Source organism: Leucopleurus acutus (genome assembly GCF_964270905.1).
Source record: "Leucopleurus acutus genome assembly, chromosome: 11".
Taxonomy (NCBI): Eukaryota; Metazoa; Chordata; class Mammalia; order Artiodactyla; family Delphinidae; genus Leucopleurus; species Leucopleurus acutus.
In genome coordinates this window covers 42,979,374-42,989,904 of record NC_139152.1, presented here as the reverse complement: position 1 = coordinate 42,989,904, position 10,531 = coordinate 42,979,374, and the positions used below count along the sequence as shown (strand labels likewise).

Genomic DNA, 10,531 nt, shown 5'->3' with positions numbered 1-10,531 from the left:
ATCTGTGAGTTTCTCACTTGCCCAGGATGACCTGGGAACAGCCCCATAAGGACTCAGCCTCCCGCTCCAGCCCAGCCCCTTCCATCCGAAGCACCATGTGGACGGTCTTCCTGAGCGTTCCCCACTGGCCCTGGGCTCTGCTGCCACCTGCAGTGATGCGAACTTCACCCAGCACCCACGAGCACATCCCTGTGCTGGGCGGGGCCTGCCCTCACTCCCGGCAGACCCGCCCAGGGGCTCACACCCTGGTTCTGAATAGTCCTGCTGGTCCTGGATGGGTCTTTCATTTCTGAAGGCAGTGGGGTATCTCCAGGTCTCCTGAGCCCCCTGGCTCTCCTTCCCCATCCTCAGTGCCTAGGCCCAGTTTGAGGTGGAGGCGTGCGGGGTGTGTGTGTGTGTGTGTGTGTGTGTGTGTGTGTGTGTGTGTGTGTGTGCTGGGGGCCTGAGGGGACAGCCGACACAAGAACCTCCCTCTGGGGCTAAGCCTCCGCTCCCTCCTGCTACCAAGAGGCAGACATGGGTTTTCCATCCTCTTCAATCGGCTGAAGGAGAGCAGAGGCTCACAGGAGTTGAGAAGCGGATGAGGTTTTATGGGCTTTCCAGGCTGGCAGAGCGGAGGGCCCGTCCCTCCTCCACCTCCCATGCTCAGGCCCCACCCTCCTCACTTTCAAAGGGTCTGAATCCCTCTTGGCCACAACGCACCATCCAGGTCTACACCACCGTCAGTCAGTGAGCTCACTGTCCAAGGCTCAAGAATCCATCCCTGGATCCAGGCCCACAGGGCCCCACTTGAAGGGTGGGGGCTGGGAAACCATCCCCCGTGCTCCCCAGTATAGCCTCCTCTCTCCACCCCAGACTCCACCCCAAATTTGTACACTAGTGAAATCAGGTTAAAGAAAACATTAAAAGCAACCTTGAAAGGATAATGAAATCATAAATGTGCAGAGGAGGTGAAGCCTGTGGACGGGGCAAGGAGCAGGTCCACTCTCTGCTGGGTGGGGGGATGCAGGGGGTGGCAGGGGAGTTTCTGATAGGAAGCAAGAGTCCCTTTCCTTTATACAGACCCTTTTGGTCCCCAAAGCACATTCTCATATATTATACACTTAATCCCCCCAACAACCCCAGAAGATAAGAATGAATCCCACATTACGGCCAAGGAATCAGAAGCTCAGAGGGGTTAAGAGCTTCCCCAAAGCCACACAGCTAGGAAGTGTCCAAGGTGACATTTATACCAGGTCCTCCAGTTTGGATTCCATCGCCCAGATTGCTAAATGCCAGCGGCTTCACCATGGGTGACTGTATGATCTGAAGACTATTTGGGGCCAGCTAGTGGGGTCTCCTGCTCCTTGCCCACCCAAAGTCTCTGCCCCACTTGGAAGGACAGACGTGGGATGTGGAGATAGAAACCAGTCAGCTTGGTGCTGGGCAAAGACCTGCAGTGGATCTGGCTGTGAAGACAAGGGCAGACCCAGGACAGAACGTGGGGCATCTGAGGGAGGATTCAGGGAACCATGGCACAGGGACAGCATTCGGTTCTGGGAGGCTCCCTGGAGGGGTTGTCACCCTCAGAAGAAGTTCCTCAGCTCTTCTTCCTGAAGTTCCTGACCCCTCAGGGGCCTGGCTATCCTCCCTCAGCACAGACCACATCCCTAGGTCTGTGCTCAATGAACATTAAAGACTACCCATCATTATCCTAATAAATGGCCCCAGGACACACAGGGATGCAGGGATGTTAGCAGGAACGACAATTTCAGATCCCCCAGGAGCCAGAAATCACAGTGTCCTTGGACAAAAAATAAGCCACCTTCCCACCCCCGTCTCTGCGCAGAGCAGTCTCTGAATGTTCTTCTAGGGGCGACAATTCTGGGGCTGCCAAACGGGCTGAGCCCCTGCCCCTGCCCTGGCTGGTGGTCTTGGAAGGAAGTGAGACTCACAGGACCTGTTTCTTCTTAAAGAACCCAGGGACGGTGTCCAGAGCAAGTCCGTAGCAGCGAGGTTATCCCGGCCTCTGCCATCCTTTCAGCCAAATGGGAGAAAGCGGATAAAGGGAGGCGCCCCCTTATCCACAAGGGGCCGTCACTGTGGCCACTGAGAGTTGCGATTCTGCGGGTGAGAAATGAAGGCTCTGGAACAGAAACTGCTAGGGTGGAATCCAGAAGGTTCTGAGGGACCACGTGCTCCCGCCCTCTGTCCTGCAGGGAGCATGGCCAAAATGGCCCCTCTGACCTGAACCACCTCCAAGCAACGCTGCCTGAGTGGGTTTGACTCACCTGATCTATCAGCCCCTGAAACACATCGATTTACTTGAGAATGTGTTCAGTGTGGAGCCAAGAGGACAGAGGTGATGACCGCGGGTGGTCTCACCCAACCTGGGACCCTAGAACTTCTCCCTGGAGACAGTGGCCCCAGCCCCTACTCCATGTCCAGCCACCTCAGACTGTTGTGGAGTTCAAACCCGCCTCCAGGTGTGGGTGAAGGCCATCTCACAGGGAGACTGCGAGAAAATTCATTACCTAATGTATGTAAACGAGCTTTGAAGATGAAAAGTGCAAACACACAGTACCCCTAATAACATCTTCAATACTTTTAGGGAGGCCCAGAGTCGCCGCTGAGCTCACCTTTAAGACGAGTCCTTGGGGAGTTGCTGGCAAACTCCCCAAGCCAATAAACAACATAAAATGACTTTTCACTCCTTTCATGCAGCCGAGCCCAGCTCTCCCCACCAATAAAAGGACCAGGATCAGAGGAGCCAGACGCATCCTCAGCAGTGCACCCGCCACACTCGACACCCCAGCACGCTCAGCCTCCATCTGCTCAGACCCACACCATGACCTGCCGCTCCTACAGGATCAGCCCAGGATGTGGGGTCACCAGGACCTTCAGCTCATGCTCAGCTGTGGCCCCCAAAACTGGCAGCCGCTGCTGCATCAGCGCTGCCCCTTACCGAGGGGTGTCCTGCTACCAGGGGCTGACGGGCTTCGGCAGCCGCAGCGTCTCAGCCCTGGGATCCTGTGGGCCTCGCATAGCAGGGGGCGGCTTCCGCGCGGGCTCCTGCGGCCGCAGCTTCGGGTACCGCTTCGGCGGCGTGTGCGGCCCCAGCCCGCCCTGCATCACCACCGTGTCAGTCAACGAGAGCCTCCTCGCGCCCCTCAACCTGGAGATCGACCCCAACGCGCAGTGTGTGAAGCACGAGGAGAAGGAGCAGATCAAGTGTCTCAACAGCAGGTTCGCTGCCTTCATCGACAAGGTCAGTGAGGTCTGGGATGGTCCAGAGACGGCCCCAGCCCTGCCCTCCCCTCGGGAGGATCTGTAGGGGATCCAGCATGGCAGCCAGCAGCGGGAGAGAAATGCAGACCAAAATGCGCGGAAGGATCCGTCTTCTCGTTTAATTCCTGTAAAGTATATCGCACACCCATTGTGGTCCAGAAATTGAGCCTATAGTCTAAAGTGAGTGTGTTTCCCGAGACAAGACAGCATGGGAATATCAGAGCTGCTGCTGAAACACAGGGCACTGGGTACCGGAAGAGCGGGAGACAGTGGGGAGAGGAGACTCCTGCGATGGGGCCGCTCTGGAAGCAGTTAGGATGCTACAGCTCCAGAAGTGGTTAGGGTGCTGCTCAGAGCCACGCTGCCTCCCCACCCTCGCTCTGCCCCCCCTCCGCCGTGCAAGTCCTCAGGCGGGCTGCTTGTCTGGCCTCACATGCTTGGTGTGAGGATTCACGGGGTTCATGCAGGGACAGTGCTGGCACACAATAAGTGCTTGATAAACGTTAGCTGTTAGCATTCTTTTCCAAGGACAGTAGTGGGCGAGGAGGTGTAACAGTTAACCAAGCAGGCTTGGCAGCCTCCTTCATGGATGCAGAGCTGGGAATGGGGAAGGCAAGGCCGCCAGGATGGCGGGAGGAGTGGCAGTGCAGAGCGTGAGAAACCTGGAACTGCCCTGAGGCTGCCTCATAAAGGCCACCTCTGCATCTCCCCTCATGTCGGCTCCTACTGTGTCATTGAGGCCTTACTCCAGCTGAGGAAGGAGGAGCAGGCTCTGGGGTCTGGGATCGGGGGCAACAGGGGTACCTTCTTATTATCCCTTTCTCTTTAGTGATCTCAGTTAATCCTCAACATGACTCAATGGAGTAGATATTATCATCTTTATTTTTTGAATAACAAATTGAAGCTGAGAGTTTAGTGAGCAGCTTAGACAGACTATGGTGACAGGCAAGTGAAGGGGACTCAAGGGACATGAGATCCTGACTCCTTACTAATTATGAGACAATCAGTTAGTCACTTCATACCTTGGGGTCTCTGTTTCCGCTTTTGTACTATAGGAGAAATAAGATCTCCCCCCAAAGCGTCGTGAGAATTGAATAAAATTGATTGATAGGTACAGACATAGACAAAGATGTGTGTGTGTGTGTGTGTGTGTGTGTGTATCTTAGCACAAGTCCTGGCACCACATAGTAAATATTCAATAAATGTTTGTTGCATAAATGAATACATGAAGAATGACTGTAATTAACGAGTCATAGTTCAACTGATTGAGCACTTACTGTGTGTCAGAAACTGTTCTAAGCACTTTACATATAGTAACTTGTTCAATTTTTACAACTTTAAGGAAGGTACTATTATCATCTCTGTTTTGGAAATGAGAAAACCAAGCACCCAGAGGTTAGACAACTTGCTGTTACAGTGGCAGACCTGGGAGCTGAATCAGACCCTTGGCCTCAAGCCGGGGGCACTCACACCCACAGTGCCTCCCTTGGGGGCTGGGAGCAAGGCCCGCTGAGTCGCAGACACTCCACGGCTCAGCCCTCGCCTGGCCCTGGCTGTTCAGAGACCATCAGAGCAGAGGGAGAGAGAGCTCTGGGGAGGCAGGCATCTCCGCAGCCTCCTCCTGAGTCTCTTTCTCCCACCCTGGGTGGCAGGTGCGCTTCCTGGAGCAGCAGAACAAGCTGCTGGAGACCAAGTGGCAGTTCCACCAGAACCTCCAGTGCTGCGAGAGCAACCTGGAGCCCCTGTTCCAGGGCTACATCCAGACGCTGAGGCGGGAGGCCGAGCGCATGGAGGCTGAGAGCGGGAGGCTGGCCTCGGAGCTCAGCCACGTGCAGGAGGTGCTGGAGGGCTACAAGGAGAAGTGAGTGCGCCCGACCCAGAATAACAGGGGCAGTGGGAAAGCTCCACCCACAAGCCTCTTGAAGCAGCTTCATTAAGATTCCTGCCTGTCTGTCAACAGGGGCTGCCTGGGACCCAAGGGGATGGTCAGGAGGGGCCTAGGTTTTTTCAGATTCTTTGGCTCCATCTCAACCCCGTGGAGGCCCGTGAGTCTCAGAGCCGTTTTCGGGGGAGGAAGGAAACCCACTCTGGGGTTCTACAGCTTTCTTGTTCCTCCACTCCCGCTCACCTTCATGACACGGGCTCCGTGCCCTTCCTGCCCGCGGTACCACCTCTCTTTGGATCTAGGATGCACAGATGATTTTAGATGGGGGATGGAGTGTTACTCATCCAGAGGCAGCAGGAGTGGGGTGGAATAAGCCAGGCTGGGACAGGGCTAGCCCACGAACAATGCCCCAAATAGCCCAAGGAGAGGACAGGATGACATTTGCAGTTCATCCCTTCTGAGCCCCGGAAGAGCTTGGCCAGGAGCTGAGATGGTTGCCAAGCCCCGACACCTCACCTCCAGCCCCTGTCTCCCCCACCCCCAGGTATGAAGAGGAGGGGGCTCTGAGGGCCACAGCAGAGAACGAGTTCATGGTTCTAAAGAAGGTGAGGGGCTGGTCACAGGGCAGGGAGGGAGGGGCACCCTCTGCGCAGCCTGCACCGTGGTGGGTCACCACACCGACCCAGAGGCACCTTCCGGGGGCCTCTTCCCACATGCACACCCCCTCCTCTTCGGCCCACTGCCAGGACGTGGACTGCGCCTACCTGCGGAAGTCAGACCTGGAGGCCAACGTGGAGGCTCTGGTGGAGGAGTCTAGCTTCCTGAAGCGCCTCTATGACGAGGTGAGGAGGCCCTTGCCACCCAGCCAGGAAGCAGGGAGGGAAGGCGCGAGGACTGGGGGGAGGTGTTGTGTGCACGTTTGCCCCCTGAGTGATGGAAGCATGTAATGAACGTGCACGCACAGGCAAGAGGGGCCTGTCGTGGAGCTGTCACAGACACGTGCAGGTAAGCCCCAAGGACGGCGGCGCCCGAGTGTGCTTGGGCCTCTCTGTGCCGGTGAGCCCCTGGGTGTTGCAGCGTGTGTGCCTGTGTGCTGGCCTTCGTGCGTGTTGGTCTCTACACGGATATGAAAGAGTGTATGTGGGAGGGGGGGAGGGGGGGTTTCCAGTTAGAGAGGGGGTCTTAATTCCTGGACAGATCACTAGTCCCGGCATTCAGACCCCAGCTCTCTTGCTGAATGACTTTGAGTCAGGCCTTTTTCAAATGCTGGGCCTCAGTTTCCCCTTTGTTAAGTCGTGGGCTGCCCCCAGCTGACCTCCAAGGCCCCTCCCAGCTTTACTGTCTTATGATGTACCTGTGTGTGAATGAAAGGAAGTGGGAGTCGTGTATCATACATGACCAGTGCCCACTCCAGGGAGTGGACATGGCCCCCAGGGGTGGAGCGCGTGGCCCAGACAAGGCACCAGAACCAAATGCATTGGCTCTCGGCCCCCCAGGAGCTCCAGGTCCTCCACGCCCACATCTCAGACACCTCAGTCTTCGTCAAGATGGACAACAGCCGGGACCTGAACATGGACTGCTTCGTCGCCGAGATCAAGGCTCAGTACGATGATGTTGCCAGCCGCAGCCGGGCCGAGGCTGAGTCCTGGTACCGCAGCAAGGTGAGTCGCCCAGGACACCTGCCTCCTAGACATGGCACTGGGAAGGATGCGAGGTGTATATTAGAAAAGGCTTCTTTTGTCTGGGGATTTTGATCTTTAGGGATGGTAAGAAAAGGACTGATAGATCTCAATTTGGGCGTCAGGGTGGGGCTGCCATGTCTGGCTGCACAGGCTGAGCACTGTACAACCTGCACGATCATCCGTGTTGTCCTGAATGGATGGGATGTCCCATCCTGAGCCTCAGGAGCATCTCTGCTTCCCCCAAGTGCGAGGAGATGAAGGCCACGGTGCTCCGGCACAGGGAGACCCTGCGCCGCACCAAGGAGGAGATCGGTGAGCTGAACCGCATGATCCAGAGGCTGGCGGCCGAGGTTGAAAACGCCAAGTGCCAGGTAGGGGTTCCGGGAGAGCTTGAATACCCAGCACAGGCAGACTGCAGCACCGGGCCCTTTGCCAGCAGGAGAGCGAAGGCCTGGCCCTAATCAGGCCTCAGAGTGTGCCCGTGAGGAAGCAGGGGTCCAGAGAGAGGGCAGGGCCCCTGGCACATCACACAGCACTGGAGCTGGCATGAGCCGTATCACTGATGTTCCCCCTCCCTGGCCACCCTGCAACACCACCAAAGGAGAGGTGGTGAAAAGTGCCCATTCCTCCCTCGTGTTCATAGTCCCATTAACTACCTGTTTATAGGTAGTTAACCTACCTTTTCTCTGGGACCTTGCCCCAGCTCCCTCCGCTCAGGGGAGCCAAGTTGCACCTTCTCTCTCTCTCCTGCTCGTCCTCACGTCTCCTTCCCCACAGCGGGCCAAGCTGGAGGCTGCCGTGCCCAAGGCAGAGCAGCAGGGCGAGGCGGCCCTTAATGATGCCCGCTGCAAGCTGGCCGGGCTGGAGGAGGCCCTGCAGAAGGCCAAGCGGGACATGGCCTGCCTGCTCAAGGAGTACCAGGAGGTGATGAACTCCAAGCTGGGCCTGGACATCGAGATCGCCACCTACAGGCGCCTGCTGGAGGGCGAGGAGCACAGGTGTGGCTAGGGGAGACCTCGGGGTCTAGAAGGGGGAGGCCCTGGTCCTCTGGCAGTGAATTTCGCTGAGCCCACATGTGAGCTGTGTCTCTGCCCACTGCTAGCACAGCTCAAGCTTCAGTAACAATGATAATTTACTGAATGCTTATTAGGCCTGTGCTGGGTGCTCCTTTTAATCCTCCCAGTCCAGTGAGGTAGGTATCATTTTTCCCATCCAAAGATAAGGAAAGAAGGCCCAGCGTTCAGTGACTTTCTCGTGGCCACACGGTTAACAAGCACAAGAGCCAGGACCTGCACCCAAGACATATGGCTCTAAAATCCATTGCCTTCCAGTAGCTTCCTAAAGGAGACTGAAGCTTGGCCTGCCCCGGAGGCGGGTGCATTATAAGGATGACGCACCCTGTGGCTGTAGCTCTTCCTTGGCATCAAGCCCTTTCACACACGCTGCTGCATTCAATTCGACTCTCCTTTCTGTGAGCCTGATCGGCACTACCCAGGGTGGGCCACGCCATTCAGACTGGAGGCCACGGGTGGAGTTCGTAAACTCACTCACCTCTGCTGAAAATCAGAAGGCCTTGTCTCTGTGGTCAGAGAATAGTTAAAGAGAGTGAGCATTTAATAGAGACTTTGGGGGAGCACTTCCTGCCTCTTGGGGGTTGGATCTGTACACAGGAAGGCCCTCTCTGTGGCCAAGCAACCATCTGCCTCAAGGAATCCAGCTCAGTGCCCAGAATTAACGGAGTTTTCTTTCCCCTTAGGCTGTGCGAAGGTGTGGGCTCTGTGAATGTCTGTAAGTACCCGCTTGAAGCACCCCTAGAAAAATGGCTTTGTTGATGGGCAGATCTGAACCTGACAGCCTAACCCACTAAACCCGGAATGTTCCGGGCCTGGGAGGGAGGGGGACTTTCATGCCCCTCTCCCGCCCCACTCTTCCCTGGAGGCACTAAACGAAGGCACAGTTGAGCGCCATCCACTGGTGGCGATGTGAACTGCAGGCCAGGGTAATAAGAGCACAGTAGCTTTGCCCCTCTGAGTGTAGGGGTCCTCGATTCCTTCTCACCCAGGTGCCCAAGAACAGCGGTCCCCAACCTTTCTGCACCAGGGACCAGTTTCGTGGAAGACAATTTTTCCATGGAGGCGGGGTGCAGGGGGATGATGGTGGAGTGATGTGCGGAGCAGCAGATGAAACATCGCTTGTTCACCCACGGCTCACCTCCTGCTGTGTGGCCCGGTTCCTAGGGGTTGGGGACCCCTGCCCTAGGAGGCTGAGATGCTGAGGAGAACAGGGTCTGAGTTATGAACCACTAAACCCCTTTGAGGAGGAGGAAGCTCCTGCGGTGCAGAAGCCCTTAGGGCCTGTCCTGGGGTTGGTGACATCACAACAGGCCACTCAGCCCTTCCTGTCCCCTCTCTTCCCACAGGCGTCAGCAGCTCCCGCGGTGGAGTCACCTGGGGGACCTCATGTATAGCACCACCCCGGGCCGCCAGATTGCCTCTGGCCCCGTGGCCATTGGGGGCAGCATCACAGTGATGGTGCCCGAGTCCTGCGCCCCCTGTCAGCGCCGCGTCTCCAGCTTCCGCTGCAGGAGTAGGTCCGTCCGCTTTCCCTAGAGTCCGAGGCCCCGCCTGCGTCCCCCGGGCACGGAATGGTGTGTGAATGGAAAATGTGTGCTTGCTGCCAGAACCCTCCACATGTTCCTCCAAGGGAAAGACCCGCCACTGCTCTCCACCACCTTCTCATTTTAGGGAGTTGTTTCCTGGTTCTCCAACAGGCTTCAGTTAGAGAGAGTCATTCCCAGCCCTTTTACTCAATTCCGATTTGACTCCTAAATACCAGTGGCCAATTTGTATTATTCACCAGGCTCTCTGGGACCCTACTGGTCACCCAGGGCTGCTGGACATTGTGAAAATTTAACCTTCTCCTGGCACAAGGAATAAGCCTGACTATACAGCCTGGTCTCCCACAGCCTGAGAATCAGAGAGGAAGCAGCACCCTGCCACTTCCAGCAGCTCCCCTCTCCTGGCCGGGAAGGTCTCTGCAGGAAAGAATTGCCCCTTGGTCATTTTTGTTTGTGTTTTGCTTGTCTCTCTAACCAACTGCCTTCTTCTGGGTTAACCTGTTCCAGCCAAACTCCTCCTGTGACCTCCCAGTTGAGAGACCCATTATGGGGGAAATTCTTCTGACTTTGGACAGGTCTTGCTATTCAATACACTTTTATACATTTCAAAGAAAACACCATGGTTGCTCCAAGGTCACCCCCTGCCCGTGCAGGAGGGATCTGTCCAGTGCTGAGTGGGTGGGATGGAGCAGGGGAGGTCACTACCTGGGTCTCCCTCTTGCTATGACTGTCTCTGGATGCCTCGCCTTCTGGGTTGTCTCAAGCCTTGTTTCAATAAATACTGCTGCTATGCAAAGACATGTGATCTTGTGAACAACCCTGTCTCTATACCTGCAACAAGTCCGACACTCGGAGCCCTCTGGCCCCATCTCCAGCTGGCCAGTCCTTTCCAACCCCATGCAGTGTTTCCCAGCCCTCCAGTGATTCTGCCTCTTCCTGTCCACTTCCATAGCCTGATTCCAGCTCAGACCCCTCAGGCCTGGACCACAGCTCCAGATCCCCACATGACCTCTTTCCCCCCACCCCACAAACCCCCTCCCCAGCAGCCAGAATCCCAGACTCATAGCTCTCATCCCCCAC

General features: G+C 56.4%; 1 protein-coding gene across 1 annotated transcript; it reads left to right on the top strand.

Annotated features, from left to right (window-relative positions):
* Positions 1-2,827: 2,827 nt before the first annotated feature.
* Positions 2,828-9,443, top strand: LOC309968925 (keratin, type II cuticular Hb5-like; the record flags this gene model as incomplete). Its single annotated transcript, XM_082850440.1, is given in 10 exon segments — positions 2,828-3,247; positions 4,920-5,128; positions 5,697-5,757; positions 5,899-5,994; positions 6,649-6,813; positions 7,080-7,205; positions 7,612-7,832; positions 8,591-8,622; positions 9,254-9,280; positions 9,283-9,443. Coding segments are annotated over 10 exon segments (1,518 nt in total).
* Positions 9,444-10,531: the final 1,088 nt, after the last annotated feature.